The sequence below is a fragment of the Ranitomeya variabilis genome, chromosome 1 (genome assembly GCF_051348905.1).
Source record: "Ranitomeya variabilis isolate aRanVar5 chromosome 1, aRanVar5.hap1, whole genome shotgun sequence".
NCBI classification, from domain to species: Eukaryota; Metazoa; Chordata; class Amphibia; order Anura; family Dendrobatidae; genus Ranitomeya; species Ranitomeya variabilis.
The window spans coordinates 350673960-350696844 of NC_135232.1; the positions used below are offsets into that span (position 1 = coordinate 350673960).

Below are 22885 nucleotides of genomic sequence, written 5' to 3' on the forward strand. Positions count from 1 at the left end.
TGAACAAACCAATGCCGCCTGCGTACCCCTGTAGCCTATTTTAAACTACATTGAGCCAACTACTTTATTTTAGGCCTACTAAGTGTTTCTGCGCCTCTCCTTACAATCGTCCTCCGCTGAACAAACCAATGCTGCCGGTGTACCCCTGTAACCTATTTTAAACTGCATTGAGCCTACTTTTTTATTTTAGGCCTACTACCTGTGTCTGTCTGCGTCACTCAATACAGCTGTCTTCCACTGAACAAAGCTGAGCTTCAATTTTCAGCCTATATCACATATTAAACTGCATTTGGCCTACTTGTTTGGTTGGGCCTACTAACGTCTGCCGCTGCTTGCTTTTCTCCTCCACTGAACAAAGCTGAGCTTCAATTTTCAGGCTTTCAGGCCTATATGAAATATGAAACTGCATTTGGCCAACTTGTTTGGTTGGGCCTACTAACAGTGTCTGCCGCTGCTTGTTGTTCTCCTCCACTGAACAAAGCTGAGCTTCAATTTTCAGGCTTTCAGCCTATATAAAATATGAAACTGCATTTGGCCTACTTGTTTGGTTGGGCCTACTAACGGTGTCTGTCGCTGCTTGTTGTTCTCTTCCACTGAACAAAGCTGAGCTTCAATTTTCAGGCTTTCAGCCTATAAGAAATATGAAACTGCATTTGGCCTACTTGTTTGGTTGGGCCTACTAACAGTGTCTGCTGCTGCTTGCTTTTCTCCTCCACTGAACAAAGCTGAGCTTCAATTTTCAGGTTTTCAGCCTATATGAAGTATGAAACTGCATTTGGCCTACTTGTTTGGTTGAGCCTACTAACGGTGTCTGTCTCTCCTTGCTTTTCTTCTCCACTGAACAAAGCTGAGCTTAAATTTTCAGGCTTTCAGCCTATATGAAATATGAAACTGCATTTGGCCTACTTGTTTGGTTGGGCCTACTAATGATGTCTGCCGCTGCTTGTTGTTCTCCTCCACTGAACAAAGCTGAGCTTCAATTTTCAGGCTTTCAGCCTATATGAAATATGAAACTGCATTTGGCCTACTTGTTTGGTTGGGCCTACTAACGGTGTCTGCCGCTGCTTGCTTTTCTCCTCCACTGAAGAAAGCTGAGCTTCAATTTTCAGGCTTTCAGCCTATATGAAATATGAAACTGCATTTGGCCTACTTGTTTGGTTGGGCCTACTAACGGTGTCTGCCGCTGCTTGTTGTTCTCCTCCACTGAACAAAGCAGTGCTGCCTGTTTACTCCTGTTACCAATTTTGAACTTCATTTGGCCCACTTTATTATTTGGGCCTACTAACTGTGTCTGCCACTCATTACAGTTTTCCTCCACTGAACAAAGCAATGAAGCCTGTTTAATCCTGTTACCAATTTTTAACTGCATTTAGCCTACTTTATTCTTTGGGCCTATATCTGTGATTCCTCCTCATCCTGCCCATTGGCCAGCCACTGCTAGATGAGTCTGCTGGTACATTGACCCAGACCACTACATTCCCCTTCCACTCTACACAGCCAGTATCTGACCCTGCTGAAAGTCTGGTTCCCATTCCCGCACACTATACCACCTTCCACGGGGACAAAGAGGAAGGTGCAGATGAAAGTGCAGGTTCCTTCATCAGGTGGAGGGCATACTTGTTGGCGAGGTCACTGGCACAGGGCCCCTCATAGTATGCAAAAGTGTCTCTGCTGGTGGGAGGCGCCCCCGCCGTCCAACACACCGCCGTACTTTGAGGTTCCCTGTGCCAGTGCCAATGTGAACGAGTGTGCCCCCTGCTTGCTCAGGATCACAGCACTTGCAAAGTTGAAATATTTACCTCTCCCTGCTCCACCGCCGTGACGTAGTCCGCGTTTCCTGGGCCCACGAAAAACTTGAGCCAGCCCTACCCCCACACAACTTTAGCCAAATGACCCCCAATTTTCAATGCCTAACTATTATTATAAGGTAAATTAAGATTGACAAGCTTAAGTAACAAGAATTGATGTTTTTGGCATTAAAATGGGCACTGTAGGTGTTTTCCTGTCCTCCACTCACTGCCGACTTTGCTTCCCAATTGACTTGCATTGGGTTTCGTGTTTCAGTCGGATAACTTTTTTTGACAAAGTCAGGTTTCGCGAAACCCGACTAGATCCTAAAAAAGTAAAAGTAGCTCAACTCTAGTGAGAACATTTGTAGGTACACTAATTGCCAACTATATTCCAGTCTCAATAGGCCAGGAAACTCCTGATGTGTCAGGCCAGGATAGGACCATCAGGTGCGATGATTTTTAAGCAGGCTTGAAAATCGTTGTTATCGGCAACACATTGACCGTGTAAACAGATGTGTTGCTTATAATGATGAATGATATTTTAGTCTGTTTACAAGTCACCACACCTGACAAATAAGACAAGTTCTGTTCACAAAAGCGTACAGTACATGGTGTCATTTCTAAAAATAAGAAACAGATCATTTTTTTCTCAGACAACCATATTAAGAGGCTTTAGAAACATTTCATACCACATTATTAGCAAAAAATATTCAGAATTTTGATTGTAGATTTGATATAGATAGGAAAGAAATATAACCTAAGATCAGTATAAGAAATAATTGGAAATCTTTCTTTTACACTGCTTTAAAACATTGCTGCCTCGTTGCGATTTTTGCTACAATGAGAATTAAATTTCAACCTTTGTTGCTTTAATTTTGGCAAAAAAAATGCAACAAGGCCACGACAGTTGAATATTTTTGCCCATAAAGCGGCAGGAAAATAACTTTTGATCTTAAGCAGCTGCACAAAACAAGTGCAGGTGAATATGAAAATCATTTGGTTGAATCACAGTATTATTTTGGTACATATTTTTATAGCTGAAAAACTCACGATAATGACAAGTTGCTCCCATGTATCCTGTGTCAGAGCAATTACAGTAGAAATCACTCCAGGTTTGTGAGCACATTCCTCCATGCTCACAGTAATTTGGAAAACATCTGAAAAACAACATTTCTATATTAGCATTTTAGAAGATTGAAAGCCAGGCTCTGAGTTCTGCTTCGTGTGAAAGACTGCAAACTCATTTTATTAGTATAGTTTCAAGTAATACTGAAATGTAAAATATAAAAACTAGAGACAGCAGCTCATTAAGGAGAACAAAAGTGATGGCATATTTCATAGTCACAGCTGTAAATGTCATTCTCGGCAATAATATGAATCATAATTTAATACTCCAATATAACACAATAATGACCTATGCAGGCAGAATTTGTCCGCTTTTCAGACATGACTACCATCTGATCAATCGTTGATAGAATTTGTGCATATAAAACTTTTAAAACCAATATATTTTGTGGTTGCTCCTTAAAACCTCATTCGGCATTGCACTTTGAAAAACTCTAATTAAAAGTTTTGTTCTACACTAACTAGACCACATTACAGTTAAGGACATTTAGTTATTTTATTAGAATAGTGTAAAATATACCAGTGATTTTTAAGCCAATTAAACGGTGTCAATTCCAGCCGAGAAAAAATTAGTTGGAAAAACATTGCTAGAAAAGTATTAATAATTCTAATAAATCTTTTACAGTTTCAAATTTTATTATTGCATTTTCTGAAAAGGGGAGAATACAGAATGATATAACCAATCTTAGCCTACAATCAGCCACAATTTTTTTTAAAGTGACATATTTAAAACTATTTCTTTTTTTTTATGTTAACACTGCTCGGCTTGAGGCCATTGCAATGTGCATTTAGAAGAATACTCAAGAGATGATAATTATAGAAATGCAGATGAGCCACTATGAATGAGTACATTTAAAAGTCTAATCTCAGAAATATATGACATATTTAAAATGTTTTAATTGTTCACATTGTCTTTGATTAAAAAAAAACCTCTATAAACAGGCATCTATGCTCAAGAATATGTTTAAGGAGCCATGTACAACTTTATATTGAAGTTGAAGAAGCCATTAGAGATGATCAAATCGATCTGATGCAAATCAAATTTGAGTTCCATTTCCCGAAATTTGCAGGTCCAATTGAATTTGAATAATCTGATTTTAACAAATCGCTCAAACTGTTTTCACTATTTTGCACATTGTAGTAAGTGGTGTCTATTACATACCGCTGAATGGATGAGAAGATGGAGAAAAACAATTTTCCAACTTCTCCATTCTGTTAGTCCATACACATTGAATTGAATTCAGCTGTCATCTGACTCATTTACTTGCATGGCCAAGTGTGATCCAAATGTCGGATGTAAAAAAATTGGACATGTGTATGGCCTTATAGACTAACATTGGTCCAAGTGTGATTTGATGTTTTGTTGGATCGCACTCAGATAGAAAATATGGTCATCTGCAATTTGAGAAAAATGTACTGACAGTAAATTTATTTTTTGGGAAAAAAATGCCAAACCTGACAAAAGGTTTGTCAATTATCCCTAATCCCCATATTTGTGACCTTACCTATACCTTGGAATTCATTTGAAAGCAGTTTATTTTTTGTATTGTAGGTCTTTTTCACATTGTTATAGTATGGTGCTATATATGGTACTTAGGACTGCACTCAGACTGTGCTCAGATCCATAGAAAAGAATTGCACTTACTCCATGTGCCTCTATATCAAAGAGCTCTACCTTATGTATGAAGCCCCAAAGATGCCTAAAAAAGCAGCCATTTCTCGCATGCACTTGTTTATCACCTCACCCACATCTTTCGCCATTTATCAGCTTTAGTAAATTTCTCTTACCACTAGTTTCAAACACGATCTGAACAATGAACAAAAAGTGAATGGGCCTAAATATTCTTATTAATCTATATGCTATTCTCAGCATTCTGTGGTATATCGATTCGCTCGTGATGGCGATATTTACTAGCCACATAGTCAGAAAATGCCTATAATATATTAATCTTTCCTCATCAATAAAATTAAAATTAGAATAATTCTGACTTTCACTACCAAGTGAAAATATTTCCAAAACAAGTTAAAAAAAAATTTAAAGGCATTCTCCAGGCATATGATGTTAATAACCGGTAATCAAAAATTGTAATTTATTAAGTGTATTACATATTTTCTCTTTATAATGCAGTTTATTTCTATGTTTTATCTAAAGCCAACATATTCCATAGCACTTTATAGACATTATCATTATTCACTGTCCCCATTCGGGCTCAAAACCTAAATTTCCAATCAGTATGTCCTTGAAGTATAGGAGGAAATCTGAATTCCTGGGGTAAACAAGGAGAAAATATGCAAACTCATTTGAAAAGGTGATAACCACTGAGTGACCTTCATGCACATTTAAATTTCATGGCATAGATGTGAATAACGGTTAGAAGACCATTGATCAATAGAGTTAAGAACTCTGCCTCTGGTTGGGGAGTATAGATAGTTATTCCCATTTCAGTAATGAATAGGAATAGGATACCCCTTTAAATGAGCAATGGCAGAATATCATTAAAGAATAGTTCATATATTAAAATATAAATTAAACCATTAAACATTTCCTGCAATCAAATTATTTAGATATGAGCAGATCTGAAGACATTCTAATTCGCCAAATGACACTGATTTTCACGGAAAAATTTATTTTCATCAAAATTTATTCTCTAAAAAACTATTCCCCCTTATTATACCTTCACGTCTGTTGAGACCCCAGAGCTTAATAAACATAAAATGTACAGAAAACCCCAAGAACTAATGCTAACTTCAGGGCTCACCTTTGCTTGTCACTGTCACCGGTAGGTCTTTGATGTCTATTCTTACCATCACCGCATGCTGAAACCGTGGGCATCTTCACTCTAGGCCTGGACTTATGGCAGTGACTAGACCCAGGATATCCATGTACATGCACAGGGACGTCCCGGGCCTAGCCGCACCCAGAAGTTATGACATGTGAGTGTGTCCTGACTCCTGACATCGTAAGTGCATGTAGCAAGGTCATGGAACACAATGTTGCAATGAACTTTTGATGCACAGAGTCATTTCTGGCCTGTGTGAAGAAGACCGGGTTTTAGTAAGCCATAGTGGTAACAAGTGGTGCTGAAGTCCATGCTGGAGAAGTAAGCAGTGGAGGTGGCCTGAGAAATGTGCAATGAGATATTATTTTTGTTTTGTTTTTTAACCTTTTGCCCAACCCTAAAGTACAGCCAACCTCCATTTTGGTAAAATTGCTGGGAGCAATTACAGAAAAATCCACATACTGGAGAATAGGGATTCTTGTAAAATTCAAGTAGAATTTAATTCCACTCTTATACATCTTAACAAATCTAGCACTATTTCAGTGCACATGTCTTTGCATAAAAGTCAGAGCTTATGTTTCGATACAGTGCTATACATTCATTGATATGTTCATTCATTCATCTACAAGATCCAAACAGTCTTCACTCACATAGAACGCCAACTACTTTTTACATTTTGTTGAAATTGAGAACGATAAATTATATTTTTTCTGATAGGATAAATCTGTTTTATTGGTCCTTTGCAATACAATTAAGAAGAGATTTCAAGGACAAAGTATTTTTCCTAAGGGCTAAACCAAGTTAAAACAGATTTCTCTAAGTTGAAAAGTTGTTTTAGGGATCTAATAAAAGTCAAGGGAGATTTAGTGTAAACATAGGATGAAGAGAAAAAGCAATTTTCATCTCACTTTAAGGTCATAAGGATATTATTGATGTGTTAAGCTGAAAAAAACTGCCCTGAGATGCGCAAAACAAAAAATAAACTTGAAGTAGAACAGCACGTAAAGCATTGACTGTGGTTCACCACTGCAACTGAAAGCAAAAGTTTGAGTCTGCAGGCAAAGTAACCTTGAATCATCCAAATATAAAGCAGATTGCATTTAAGGTTATAGAAACATATTTTTTACAACAAAATATATGATGCATGTATCCATCTGTTTTCTAAAATACAGTTAAAAAAACAATTGTTAGGATTGTAGTCTTCAAATAAGTTATCATAATGACTAAAAAAGGTCAAACATCTAAAGCGTATCTGTCACCTGTATTTAAAATATAAACTATTAGGGTTGGCAGATTGCACTAAATAAATTTAATAAAGAAGTGCAATCGCAACCCAGGGTCCACCGTGCAGAGATGTAAAACTGCAGCTAATCTGAACAATGGCGGAACATGTAGAGAGCGATTGCTAGCTCGCACTGAGTTACACGTCACTCAGTAAACAGCACACAAAGTTGTGTCATTCGCACACAGAAACAGAAGAGATGCTCTGCTATAGAGCTGTGTCACTCACACACAGTAACAAAGCAGATGCTCTGCAATAGAGCTGTGTCACTCGCACACAGTAACAAAGCAGATGCTCTGCAATAGAGCTGTGTCACTCGCACGCAGTAACAAAGCAGATGCTCTACAATAGAGCTGTGTCACTTGCACACAGTAACAAAGAATATATGATGCTAGACATGATCCCTGTTAACCTCACAGGGGATCGTAGCCCACTAATGGGGTAAGTAGCAAACAGTGGTCAAGCAGTCAGCAGCGGCATTCAACCAATTCCTCTCCGGAGGTGCCGGAGTTCTAATGGCTAGACGCAATCCCTTAATCCATACAAACAAACTCCCCTCCGGAGGTGCTGGAATTATAATGGCATAACGCCGACCCTGAGCACATGCTGACAAATACCACACTGTTGCAATGTCTCATTTTCACATGAAAAGAGGTTGATACTAGTGCACCGGTGTGCGCCTCAGCGAGCCTTTTATAGGTAAAACTCATGTCCAGTCAGACAGGACCTTGCCCGTGGACCAATCCAGAGCTGCCACATCACCAGAGCAGCAGACGACTGACCACCAATGAGACGTTGCCATATCACAAGCATGCTCAGCAGGGTGATTTCTGGACTCAGTCTCCAGAGCATCCGCTCGTCGCTGCCTACCACTGGTTACCATAAGCTTGGATGAAGAGCCAGCAGTAACCAGACAAATAGCACGAGCCTGAGCAAGATGCTGGGACCAACATCTATGCCAAGCAGCACCAGCAGCGGCCAAAGCTGGATGGGAGACTGAAGATGCAGGCAAGGCTTGGGATCTACCCTGTGCAGTGGGAGAATCCTGGTGCCTAACACAAACTGAATACATTATTAAATAGATTTGTTAGACCTTATGAGACTGGTGTATTTATTTTTGAAGATTCATGTTATAGTAATCTTGTAATCCTAATAATGAATTAAACATTTTATCAGTCTAGTTAAATAGTGAACCTTCTCATGCATGCAAGTGGATTGAATCCCTGCCCTTTCAGTCTGGTTAACAGCCCCAGCTTCTTTCAATCAGTGTTAGACCTTAGCAGGGAAGAAGATCACTGAGTAATTGTCAATCAGTCTAGATGGGAAGTGATTGAGATTAACTTCTTTACTGACATATGATCCACAGTTATGTCGGCTCATTGACTTTGATGTAGGCTTGCAAATCGAACTCGCATCTTTCCTGACAGATGATGGCTGTGATATTCAAACATCATCAGTCACGGGTGAAGTCGAGCTGTTATCCTGTTAATTGCTACTGTCAGTGTTATCTTTATCATATAGCGAACATGGTAAATAAAACAAAAACAATTGTGGAATGGCACATTTTTTAAATGTTGCCGCACTTGAGATTTTGTTCCCAATTTCTAGTGCATCACATGATAAAATGAATGGTGTTAATAAAAAGAACAACTTGTCCCATAAAGAAACAAGTCCTCATATGACTATTTAGACAAAATTGAAAAATAAAAGTTATGGCTCTTGGAAGAAGAACAAAAATAGAAAATTGTAAAAATCGCCTGGTCGGGAAGAGGTTAAATGTTCAACATTATTCAGCCATTCTGACATGGATTTTAAGAGTATATATGCTAGTCTTATTAGGTCTAACAGATCTATTCAATAATGTCTGCAGTTTGAAATGCAAAATCTATAGACTATACACTATAAGAATTAATAAAGTTGTCTTTTCTACATTAGTGGTTATTTATTTATATAATGACAATTTAATCTGCAGGAAGGAAAAACATTATCTTGCTCTTCTCATTGATTGAAAAAACAACCTTACCTATTCACAAAAAGTCAGAGGCATACAAAGCTACTGTGTATCAGCCTTATTATGGTTTTGAACAAAATAGAACCACAAAATTTATCATCCATACCTCTGCATGGGTTAAAAATAAAGAATAGTTTTTTTACATCTTGATCATTTCCTTTACCTCACATTGTAATATGTCGTAAAAATTATACCAAACCGTACCAAATAATATCTCACACTTTGCACTGATGAGGGTCAGCACTCCAAAACACTGTGTCTGCAAATGTGGCAAGGCTCATGAAAGGGTCGATATTGACTTTTAGGATTGCTGCTTTTAATAGGTGGCACTAGAGTTCTCTCTGAGGAGGAAATTTGCATATTTAATGTCCCAGAGGAGCATTGCAAGGCTTAAAAGTCTCCTCACATTGACATGCCAGGCCTGGCTTGTCATTCTTTACAAGGAGAAATGTCACCCCTTGGATGTCGGTCAGACACCTCTCACCCAGCCAGACCAGATCGTATACTTTGCACTGATGAGGTGCAGTACCCCAAAACACTTTGGCTGCAAATTGAGATTTTGGTTTGGCTTTAATGCTAAGTCATGTGGCAAGGCTTGTTAAAGGGTCAATATCGACTTTTATGATTGTTACTTCGAGACAATTTGCATATAAAAAAATAATAGTATCTCATTAGTACCCAAAAATTATCCGCAAACTGAATAATTTGTAAAAGTGAGGAAAACAATAGTGAACACTGTAAGCAAATTCTGTGCACAATCACTCAATGAACTTTTGGGCCAATCAGAAAAGCGAAGAAAATTTGCAGATTATCCTTAGGCGATGTGGACACATTAAATATTTGGTCTGCTTTTTACCTTGGTATTTATAAGCCAAAATCAGGAGTGGTGATAAATACAGAAGTGGTGACGTGTTTCTATTATACCGTACTTTTCTTCTGATTGTTCCTCTCCTGATTTTGTTGTCCAAATACTAAGTTAAAAAAAACTCACTGAATACTCAACTTGTGCAAGTGACATCAAACTAATCTGTGTTCTTTAAAAAAACAAAATTAAGGAATACACATGAATCATGTACCCTTCATCGTCAGGCTTTTAGGGTACATTTCCATAGGCCGTATGTAAAATCTGAAATGAAATCTTCAGTGGCACAAAAAACTCTACTGCACAAATCTTTTTTCACGTCCGCACATTTCAGCCTTTTCACGTCAAACAGTGAAAAGAGAGGTAATATCTGCAGCACAAATTGACAATGTGGATTTAAAATCTGCAGTCACTTTATACTATGTAATATCTCTGCAATGTGTAAATAATATGTCACATATAATTTACCAGCAAAGGTAAAAATAAAGGGATAATTTACTGTATTTTTTGGCATTATTTCCTCATTATCATTGGTAGATATTGAGTTGGTTTGGAGCGTAAAGGTATGTGTTTCCCTTGTATTTCATGATCTTTGGCTGCTCAGTCATGGTGTCCACACCTGATAAAAAAATGCAATAAGCAATAGTATTTACCAATGCTATTTCTCCATCTGACATGTTTGATTTATGTGAGAGAGGTCTACATTCCAAGTTAACATTTGATGACGCCACTAGTAGGGTGTAAAGACTTATATGCCAGCACACTAGCTATTAATCAAACTGTTCGGTCCCTCCTAAATGTGACACCACAAACTCCTTCTCTGTAATGAGCTTTTTTTCATTTCACTGACATTTAAGCTTATATAATTTCATCAGTTTTTAGCAAGAATAAGCTTTTGATTTATACATGTCAGATTTTTCTAGAAAATCTAAATTCGAATAAACAGAGGTTTACTGAAGGCAAGTAAAGTAAGTCATGTATTTCTACATTTATGATGTGAAACTGTCACAATGAATATAATGAAAAGTTTTAGGTAATACAAATAAATAAATTAGCAGTACATGACAAATATGTCATTAACATAAGTGTTTGGATTTTAGATTTTTGATTGGAACTGCTATGAGCATCTACGTCAAATTATTTGCGTCTTGTCAGTACATACCCTTATTGCTAATTAAAAAAAGTAGATTCTCCAGGAAAATGTCCTCAGATAAGTAAAAATGTATTTTACAAAAACATTAAAACCAGGAATGATAGCACATAGCAGACCAGATTACAGAGAAATGAAGCCACGGCCGACTAGTTTCAGCACACAGCCTTAATCATGGTCATGGAGAATTGGATACACAGCTGTATTATGTACTCTCTATTTCCGATCACATTTTTATTTATGTGGTCACACCCTTTCTATTTCTTGTAATTTTGCTCAGAAATTAATTATCATTCCTATAGTAATGACATCGTTTTCCTATTATGTATTTTATGAACTGTAGCGCATCAAACATCATTTATCTAATAGAATGTGAGGTGTGCGAAATACAATATGAGGGCTGTACCACAGGATCCCTTAAAAACGCATCCGTTGGCAAATGTCTGATGCCGCTAATCCAGCAGTATCCAGACACTGTGCAAGTCTGCCCTTAAATTTGCTGGCACTGAAAGAGTGTCTAGACCTATTAGGTGAGGAGATTGGAAAAGGAAAATCCTTAATCGAGAATCCTATTGGATCTTTACTTTGGAAACCAAAGTTCTTTTAGGTTTAAACACCAGATATGATCTGATATTACAATATAACTGGAAATCCATATATTCACTTATGCTTCATTAATACCATTTTAATGTGGTTTTTACTTTTTATCCAGTTTAGTAGTTACATTGTTATCTGACAGGATGCCAGTAACATGTGATGGGAAATAGAGAGTATATAATGATGCTGTGTATCCAATTCTCTATGACCATGATTAAGGCTGCCAACCACTTTCTCTCACCTCTATTTTTCCTCTTCCCACATCAAGGACATAAGGACATGATTTTCATCTTTCTTCACAATTACTAGGCTCTGATGCCACTCCATGAAGTACTGTTTTAATGCCAATTATGACACCAAGACATTATGACATTTGTTGCCCAAGGCCAATTCAGTGCCTTGGGTGACCTTAAAAAGTACTCTGTGAAGGACTAGTCAGCAGTGGAAGCCAAGTACAGAGCAAAGCAGGCCAAAAGGACACGTGTGATGGTGGAAGACTAAAAGAATAGGTACAAATGGTTAACCCCTTCATGACCTTGGGATTTTCCGTTTTTCCATGTTCATTTTTCGGTCCCCTCCTTCCCAGAGCCATAACTTTTTAATTTTTCTGTCAATATGGCCATGTGAGGGCTTATTTTTTGTGGGACGAGTTGTATTTTTGAACAACATCATTGGTTTTAGCATGTCGTGTACTAGAAAACGGGAAAAAAATTCCAAGTGCTGTGAAATTGCAAAAAAAGTGCAGTCCCACACTGGTTTTTTGTGTTTGGCTTTTTTGCTAGGTTCACTAAATGCTAAAACTGACCTGCCATTATGATTCTCCAGGTCATTACGAGTTCATAGACACCTAACATGACTAGGTTATTTTTTATCTAAGTGAAAAAAAATTCCAAACTTTGCTAAAAAAAAAAAAAATGTGCCATTTTCCGATACCCGTAGTGTCTCCATTTTTCGTGATCTGGGGTTGGGTGAGAGCTTGTTTTTTTGCGTGCCGAGCTGGCGTTTTTAATGATACCATTTCGGTTCAGATACGTTCTTTTGATTGCCCGTTATTGCATTTTAATGCAATGTCACGGCGACCAAAAAAAACGTAATTCTGGTGTTTCGAATTTTTTTCGTGCTACGCTGTTTAGCGATCAGGCTAATGCTTTTTTTTTATTGATAGATTGGGCAATACCAAATATGTGTAGGTTTGTTTTTTTATTGATTTATTTTGAATGGGGCAAAAGGGGGGTGATTTTAACTTTTATATTTTTTTTATTTTTTTCACATTTTTTTAAACTTTTCTTTTACTTTTGCCATGCTTCAATAGCCTCCATAGGAGGCTAGAAGCTGGCACAACGCGATCGGCTCTGCTACATAGCAGCGAACATCAGATCGCTGCTATGTAGGTGAAATGCAGGTGTGCTATGAGTGCCGACCACAGGGTGGCGCTCACAGCTACCAGGGATCAGTAACCATAGAGGTCTCAAGGACCTTATGTTAGAAAATTAAGCTTAGGCCAATTTTATGGAAAATGAATCCTTACATATAAAAGCCAAAGCGTTTCAAAGAGTTGGTAAATCCCTTTCTGTATAGATGGCAGTGGACTTTCCTAGATGCTATATAGTGCATGGACTTTCAAGTGTTCAAAGCAGTTGTTTTTTTAGAATGAGAGAAGTAAAGTACTTGCACCAGTTGTAAATAACAGCAGAAAATGTAGCGCAGGTACTGTTAAGTTCTGCAGAATATATTTAACTCATATAGATAGAGGTATAATACATGCAGTGTACAACAGAATAGTACAGTATATACAGCACTGGAATAGAGCAAAACAATGCACATCGTACAGATATTTAGCAGAACAATATGTGCATTACAAGTAAAGAGCATTACAATACTTGCAGAACAGGTAGAAAACAGTACAGTACGTACTATACAAGCATAGAGAAGAAAGGTATGTGCAGCACTGGTATAAAATAGCACCTGACATATTGTACTGGTAAAGAACAGTGCGCTAAATGCAGCTCTGATATTCAACAGTATAATATGTAATACAAGTAGAGAGCAGAACACTATATGACGTACACGTATAGAGAAGTTCAACATATGAAGCAGAACAATGTATGTGGTACAGGCAAATTATTATTATTATTATTATTATTTATTTATAGAGCACCATTGATCCATGGTGCTGAACATGAGAAGGGGTTACATACAAGTTACAGATATCACTTACAGTAAACAAACTAACAATGACAGACTGATACAGAGGGGCGAGGACCCTGCCCTTGCGGGCTTACATTCTACAGGATTATGGGGAAGGAGACAGTAGGTTGAGGGTTGCTGCAGCTCTGGCGTTGGTGAGGCGGTAGCTTCAATAGTGATGAGGAGGCAGCGGGGTCAGTGCAGGCTGTAGGTTTTCCTGAAGAGAAGGGTTTTCAGGTTCCGTCTGAAGGATCTGAATGTGGTTGATAGTCGGATGTGTTGGGGCAAAGAATTCCAGAGGATGGGTGATATTCGTGAGAAGTCTTGGAGGCGATTGGATGAGGAGTGAATAAGTGTGGGGGAGTGAAGGAGGTCTTGGGAGGACCAGAGATTACGTGAGGGAAGATATCGGGAGATTAGTTCAGGGATATATGGAGGAGACAGGTTATGGATGGCTTTGTAGGTCAGTATTAGCAATTTGAATTGGATACGCTGAGGGAATGGAAGCCAGTGAAGAGATTTGCAGAGGGGGGAAGCAGAGGAGTAGCGAGGTCAGAGATGAATTAGTCGGGCAGCAGAGTTAAGGATGGACTGGAGAGGTGCAAAGGTGTTATCAGGGAGGCCGCAGAAAAGGATGTTGCAGTAGTCAAGGCGGGAGATGATGATGGCATGCGCAAGCATTTTAGTAGATTGAAGGTTGAGGAAGGGACAGATTCTGGAGATGTTTTTGAGCTGGAGGAAACAGGAGGTGGAAGGAGCTTGGATGTGAGGTTTGAAGGACAGGGCAGAGTCGAAGGTTACTCTGAGGCAGAGGACTTCCGGTACAGGGGAAAGCATGATGTCATTGATTGCGATAGATAGGTCAGGTAAGGAAGATCTATGGGATGGAGGAAAGATGATGAGTTCCGATTTGTCCACATTGAGTTTGAGGAAGCGAGAGGAGAAGGAGGATATTGCTGATAGGCACTCTGGGTTTCTGGACAGCAGAGCGGTGACGTCTAGGCCAGAGAGGTAGATCTGAGTGTCATCAGCATAGAGGTGGTACTGAAATCCATGGGACTTTATGAGCTGTCCCAAGCCAAGTGTATAGATTGAGAAGAATAGGGGTCCTAGAACAGAGCCTTGGGGGACTCCAACAGAGAGGGGATGGGATGAGGAGGTAGTGTGGGAGTGGGAGACGCTGAATGTGCGGTTTAAAAGGTACGAGGAGATCCAGGATAGGGCGAGGTCTTTGATGCCAAAGGAGGAGAGGATCTGTAGTAGGAGGCAGTGGTCAACTGTGTCGAAAGCAGAGGACAGGTCTAGAAGGAGGAGTACAGAGTATTGTCCATTAGCTTTGGCGGTAAGTAGGTTGTTAGTGATTTTGGTCAGGGCTGTCTCAGTTGAGTGATGGGGCGGAAACCAGATTGTAGATTGTCAAAGAGCAAGTTAGATGAGAGGTGGGAGGAAAGTTCAGAGTGGACGTGCTGCTCCAGGAGTTTGGAAGCGAATGGGAGCAGTGATATTGGGCGATAGCTGGACATAGCGGTTGGATCGAGGGTTGGCTTTTTAAGGATAGGCGTGATTGTGGCATGTTTGAAAGCAGAAGGGAAGGTGCCAGAAGATAGTGATAGGTTGAAGAGGTGGGTTAGGGATGGGATAAGTGTGGTGGTGAGGTTGGGGAGGAGTTGGGATGGGATGGGGTCGAGCGCACAAGTGGTGAGGTGCAATTTGGAGAGGAGACAATTAAGCCCCCCTTCGGTGATATTGGATAGGGAGGTTATGGGGTTTGGGTATTGGTCTGGTATACAAAGGGGTTGTGGTGGTTGAACAATGAAGACTTGCCTTGTTTGGTCGATCTTATTTTTAAAGTGTTTGGCAAAGTCCTCAGCAGAGATGAGGGAGGTTGGAGGGGGCAGTGGGGGGCGGAGGAGGGAGTTGAAAGTTTTGAATAACTGTTTGGTTTTGTAGGATAGGGAAGATATGAGGGTTGTGAAGTAGGCCTGTTTAGCAGAGGTGAGAGCAGATTTAAAAGCGAGTGTTGCCTGTTTGAATGCAGTGAAGTCGTCTTGCAGGTGTGTTTTTTTCCAACGCCGCTTCGCAACCCTGGACACTTGCCGGAGCTTTTTAGTGGTGTTATTGTGCCAAGGTTGTCTATTGATACGTCGCACTCTGCCATGGATGAGAGGGGCAACTGTGTTAATAGCTGATGCAAGAGTGGCATTGTAGAAAGCAGTGGCAGTGTCTGTGTCGTGGAGTGAGGATATGGATGCCAGTGGTAGGATAGAGTCAGAGAGTGTGTGGGCATCTAGGTGTGCAAGGTTTCTGCGGGGGGTTGCATTTTGCTGGACATGGATGACCGGTGAGGAGGACAGGGATGAGAAGTTGAGCAGGTGGTGGTCAGATAGAGGGAGAGGGGAGGTGGTGAAGTTAGATAGAGAGCAGAGACGGGTGAATACCAGGTCTAATGTATGTACAAATAGCAGTATAGTGCATGTACTGTAGCACAGGTAGAGAGAAGTACAGTATATGTAGTACAAATAGAACATTGTACAGTACAATCTGCAGAATTAGGCAGAAGTATTACATGTAGCACAGGTAGAAAGCAGTACAATACAAAAGGAAGAGGTAGAGAGCAGTACAGTACATGTATTACAGGCAGACAGCAGTATTGTGCATGTAACGTAGCACAGGTAGAGAATCATCACAGTGTCATTGCGTTCCTCATGTGGAGAGTGATGTCACGCTTGGATGCGATGAAGGATATCTTTCACCAGGTAATCACATATACACAGCACGCTCATACTCCAGGCCAGATTAAGGCGCTCTAAACCTGGTTTAGGGTGAACTTCCCTATAAATACATTCTGTTCTGGAGGGAAAGAGATTTCAGTCAGACTGTCAGAGGAGAGGGAAGAGGGAAGACAGACATAGAGTGTCAGAAGGTCTGAAGGGGCCATATAGTATGAGGTACTACAGCTCATGGAGAAAAGAGAACTTAGGCTACGTTCACATTTGCATTGCGTCGGGCGCAGCCGCGGCGACGCATGCGTCATGCGCCCCTATATTTAACATGGGGGGCGCATGGTCATGCGTTGTGTTGCGTTTTGTGATGCATGCGTTTTTTTGGCGCAAGGGTCAGGGCGCAGAGGACGCAGCAAGTTGCATTTTTTGTGCATCAAAAAACATGCCAAAAAAGGACGCATGCGTCACAAAACAATGCGTTTGGCATGCGTTTTGCATACGTTGTGTCGCCGATGCGTCGCCGACGCAACGCCCAACAACGCAAATGTGAACGTAGCCTTAGAAAGAACGAATAACTTGTGGAAAGTGTGCAGGAGAGAAAAGGCACAGGAAAGTCATACCAGCGAAGCAGAGCAATGAATGAGCTACCTCCCTGGCTGGCGCAGATTCCGGTAGCTGAAAGAATGTGGCCGTGCTGAACTCTAAGTGGCATAGCTGAAACCAGCAGGACAGGTGAACTTCAAGTTAAGTGTCCGCCTTTACACCCAGGAGACACAGTGATACTTATAGGGCCCAGGTTGTGATAGAGACCCTATAAAAAGGCCTGCTTCACCTGTCATACGGGTTGTGTCCTAACCTTTATGGGGGACAGAGAAGAACTGTGAGTACCTTATCAGAAGCCATAGGCAGTAAGGGACTACTACACCACCGCTCTTTGAGGAAGGCCTTCATCTCCACCTGGCGAAGGGGACTCTGGATTCGCTTCCAAGCCGGCCGGACCCTGCATGTCAAGTTATCTGGTGCACTGGACTGCGGTTGCCTGAAGCTACAGTAAACCAGGTAAAGAGACTGCAAACCTGTGTTCTCGTTCTTCACTGCACTTAGCACCATCTTCACTTACTCACCAGGAGCCCTGGGGACGTACTTCAACTGTGGGAAATGATACTATCTAGCAGCCACACCATCACCCCAGAGGACCCCTTTAAGCAGTGTCAGTCCTTTCTGACCGAATACCACAGGTTGCATCACGAAAATAAACTTTGCTCAATATCCCTTTTATATGGGCGCCCAGGGCCACGGACCGGTTCTCCGCCTTTACACGTCCCCTTAAGTACTGGACCCGGTACCGAGTACCCCACGGCCCCGGCGGGCGCTCCACATGTAGCACAGGTAGAATGCAGAACAATACACAGGGAAGAGGTAGAGAGCAGTACAGTACATGTATTACAGGCAGACAGTAGTATTGTACATGTACCGGAGCACAGGTAGAGAGAAGTAAAGTACATGTAGCACAGGTAGAAAGCAGAACAGTAAATAAGGTAGAGGTAGAGAGCAGTACTATACTTATAGCACAGACAGACAGCAGTATTTTACATGTATCATAGCACAGGTAGAGAGAAGTACAGTATATGTAGCCCAAATAGAAGTTGTACAGTATATGCTGCAGAATTAAGCAGAAGTTTAGGTAGAAAGCAGTACAATACATAAGGTAGAGGAAGAGATCACTAATATACATGTAACAGATGCAGACAGCAGTATTTTACATGTACCCTAGGACAGGTAGAGAGACATACAGTATATGTAGTACAAATAGAAAGTTATACAGTTGTGCAGTATATGCTTCACAATTAAACAGAAGTACAGCACATTTAGTACAGGTAAAAAGAAGTACAGTACTAGAGGTTGAGAACATGTTTGTAGCATGTGTGTGTGTGTGTGTGTGTGTGTGTGTGTGTGTGTCTGTGTGTGTCTGTGTGTGTGTGTTGGGGCTTTAAAGTGAAAAAAATAAGTCATTTAAAACTACTAAATCATCATTTTGTATCAGATTAGTTACATTGGACCATGGAAACATGAACGTTACATTGGACCATGAAAGATCCGAAATAAACAGCCCATGGTACAATGATTAAATAACTGCACTATCCATACAGAATATCAGCTGGATGTGTCATCACTGGGGCAAGTGGTCCGAAGACACTATGAAAAGTCTTTATGTTTAAAATTAAAATGTGAATTTAACAAGAGCTTAGTAGAGTTCTAGAAAATTTCCAGCCATTATCAAACTGACTGCATCATAAACTTCTCAGGATATGAGAAGTTTCCTGCAAATGTCCAATTAAAGTTCTTGCTCCAAATCTAATTTTGCTTCATTCCTTTAGCTACTAAAACAACTCAGTAAGAAAAACGCCATCTGGTCATGAGAATATAAACACCAGGCCTCCCTTCAAGTGATGAAGTAGACTTTTCAACAGAAGCGGAAAAAATTCACCATCCTAAAAACAAGCATCTGATCTGAATTTATAATGTATTTCATAAAAAATGTAGGACTCTAACTTATCCAGACGGTTCTAAAAGCATGTCCGCAGCACCTACAAATATCATTCAGTTGTACATTCACTATTGCAACTACGGAATAACAGAGGAGAGAGATATGGCTTAACCCTTTGACTGCAAAGGTTTTTTTTACATTTTACATCACTGGTAGCTGGGACAATCTTTTCTTTTTTAACACGTACAAATAAGTTATACAATAAGAAAAAATATAAAAACGAGAGATGAGCAACTTTATTCTAATAGAATAGACCTCTACCCGACCAGGGGCGTAGCTAGAGCTTTTGCCGCCCGGGGCTGTTCCTGAGTTTGGCGCCCCCCCCCCCCCAGAACGTATGCGATTTTCACACTTAGTCATGTACCGACGAGCTCCTCTCCCTTAAGCTCCCAATGTTCAGTGAAAAACGGAGAGAAGCAGAAGAGAAGCTCGTTGTTACAGGACCATGAGTATGAAAATCGCATATGAGTGACGTGTCCATGTGTCGACGACTGGAACCTGCAGAGCTGAATCCTGACATCGCACGCTTCTGAATTCTCACAACGCATGCACTGCACACTTTTAGGATTCTCCCTTGCCGGTGGACAGTCATGTCAGCACAAGCATGTGATTTGTATACTTCTAACCACATTCCGACTAGATGTGCCCGGCCTCGCTCAGCTCATTTTCATAGAGTGACGCCACACATGTCTAGTCAGCACGTGACCGCATGTATGTAAATCGCCAGCACCAGAGAATCCTGACAGTGTGCAGGGCGCACTGTGAGAACTCAGAAGTCTGCAGTCACAAAGAATGACTGCAGACTCATTACAAACCTGGACATCCCCTTTAATGCTCCTAACATAAATAAAAACATGAGAGTTAGTCAGTATCACAAATAACATTTACATCCAGGTACCTGATAGATGACGTCGCCTCTGGAGCCTTTCTCCCCATGTTGAGTTTTCTCATCCACAGCTGTCTCTGCAGACTTCCATCTCCTCCACTCTTTTGCAGAAAATCTCCACATGATGCCCTTAAAGATACAAGTGTCATTATAATGCTCCTGAATAAAAAATTTCCCCTCACTATATTGTCTGCATAAAATATGACCCCCACACTGTCTGTCTTATGGTACATGCTCTTCACACTGACCTCCCCTTTCTATACCGGACCCCTCTTCACACTGACCTCTCACACTGTGTCCCCCCTATAGGGCCCAGTATTTATACTGTACTCTCTCATCACACTCCCCCTCCTTTGTATACTGTCCCCTCCTGGCTGTGCCCTTACACTGTCCCCCATGCTACGCATGCACACATCCCAACACCCTCACTCCCCGTACTCTGTCCACATACATTTTTCACATCGCTACTCATACTGTGTCCGCATACATTCCCCCGTTTGACCCCAAGCTGTCTGCACCCATCCCCCATACTGTTTCCTCATATATGCCCCCCCCATCTCCCCCTTTGCTCTTCATTTTGTGTCCTCAGATCTCCCCCACACATTAAATCCCCCCATCCCCATGACAAATCTCCCCCCACACACAATAAATACCCCATCTCCACTCACATTAAATCTCCCCCCACAATAAATCCCCCCATCTCCACTCATATTAAATATCCCCAATCCAATAATATATCCCACTATCCCCACTCACATGAAATCCCCCCCACAATATATGCCCCCATCCCCACTCACAGTAAATCCCCCCCACAATATATGCCCCCATCCCCACTCACAGTAAATCCCCCCCCACAATATATGCCCCCATCCCCACTCACAGTAAATCCCCCCCATAATATATGCCCCCATCCCCACTCACAGTAAATCCCCCCCCACAATATATGCCCCCATCCCCACTCACAGTAAATCCCCCCCATAATATATGCCCCCATCCCCACTCACAGTAAATCCCCCCCACAATATATGCCCCCATCCCCACTCACAGTAAATCCCCCCCACAATATATGCCCCCCATCCCCACTCACAGTAAATCCCCCTCACAATATATGCCCCCCATCCCCACTCACAGTAAATCCCCCCCACAATATATGCCCCCATCCCCACTCACAGTAAATCCCCCCCACAATATATGCCCCCCATCCCCACTCACAGTAAATTACCCCCACAATATATGCCCCCCATCCCCACTCACAGTAAATCCCCCCCACAATATATGCCCCCCATCCCCACTCACAGTAAATCCCCCCCACAATATATGCCCCCCATCCCCACTCACAGTAAATCCCCCCCACAATATATCCCCCCCATCCCCCCCCACAATATATCCCCCCCATCCCCACTCACATTAAATCCCCCCCACAATATATGCCCCCCATCCCCACTCACAGTAAATCCCCCCCGCACCTTCGGTGTCTTCAGCTCCACTGGAGCACTTACCACCGCTCTGCATCTCCTGCTCTGCCGCGCAGTTGAGTGACGTCAGCAGCGTGATCACATGACCTGATCACGCTGCTGGCGTCGCTCTGACCCGGCAGTCAGAGCTTCAATTGTACTCGCATCACAGATACGAGTACAATTGAACACTGGGAGCCGGCGCGCCGCAGCTTCTCTGTGCCGGCTGTCAGCTTGACAGTCGGCACAGAGAACAGCTGACTCCCAGTGCGGGGGGTGACAGAATGCAGCCGCCGGGGGAGACACTGCGGACCGCCGCTTTAGGCGGCCCGACTGCGTCCCCATGCCGGCTGCTCCCCCCTAGATACGCCACTGACTCACCCCCACATTGTGCCGCCCCCCCCCGCATTGTGCCGCCCCCCCGCACCCCCCTTCCTACGCCACTGTACCCGACTATACAAAAAATCCACATTTTTTTTTAGAACAAACAGTGTTCTTGTGACAATATCTTGATGAACATTAATCCACACACAAATTTTTGGTTATAATACACACAATGATGTTTATAACTGTATAACGTAACTTTTACTAAAAGACAAAGTTTATGCTCACCAACAAACTGGACTCCCACCACAGCTTGAAGGGGTTGTCTGATCTTCAGCTACAAGATATACATATACATTTACAGGTGCTTCTCACAAAATTAGAATATCATCGAAAAGTTAATTTGTTACAGTTCTTCAATACAAAAAGTGAATCTCTTATATTATATAGAGCCATTACAAATAGTGATGAGCAAGTGTATTCGTTGCTCGGGTTTTCCCGAGCATGCTCGGGTGGTCTCCGAGTATTAATGACCTCTCAGAGATTTAGTTTTCATTACTGCAGCTGAATGCTTTACAGCTACTAGACAGCTTGATTACATGTGGGGATTCCCTAGCAACCAGGCAACCCCCACATGTACTTAGGCTGGCTATTAGCTGAAAATCATTTAGCTGCCGCGATGAAAACTAAATCTCCGAACACTAACAAATACTCGGAGACCAAACCCGAGCAATGAGTATACTCGCTCATCACTAATTACAAACAGAATAATCTATTTAAAGTGTTTATTTCTGTTAATGTTGATGTTGATGATTATGGCTTACAGCCAATGAAAACCCAAAAGTCATAATCTCAGTAAATTAGAATACTTTATAACACCTACTTGAAAAATGATTTCAAAATCCAAAATGTTGGTCTACTGAAATGAATGTTCAGTAAAGGAACTCAATACTTGGTTGGGGCTCCTTTTGCATTAATTACTGCACCAATGTGGCCTGACATGGAGGTGATCAGCCTATGGCACTGCTGAGGTGTTATGGAAGCCCAGGTTGCTTTGATAGCAGCCTTCATGTCGTCTGCATTGTTGGATCTGGTGTCTCTCATCTTCCTCAACAATACCCTGTAGATTCTCTATGGGGTTAAGGTCAAGCGAGTGATACTGTTGT

The 22885-nt window shown here is 41.3% G+C and overlaps 1 protein-coding gene across 1 annotated transcript in view; it reads right to left on the reverse strand.

Moving 5' to 3' along the window:
• Window positions 1-22885, reverse strand: part of LOC143818487 (contactin-associated protein-like 4) — a 696988-nt gene that overhangs the window by 238008 nt on the left and 436095 nt on the right. The window contains exon 11 of the mRNA XM_077299784.1: window positions 2841-2947. Within this exon, the coding sequence (XP_077155899.1) occupies window positions 2841-2947 (107 nt within the window). The remainder of the gene's footprint in view (window positions 1-2840; window positions 2948-22885) is intronic.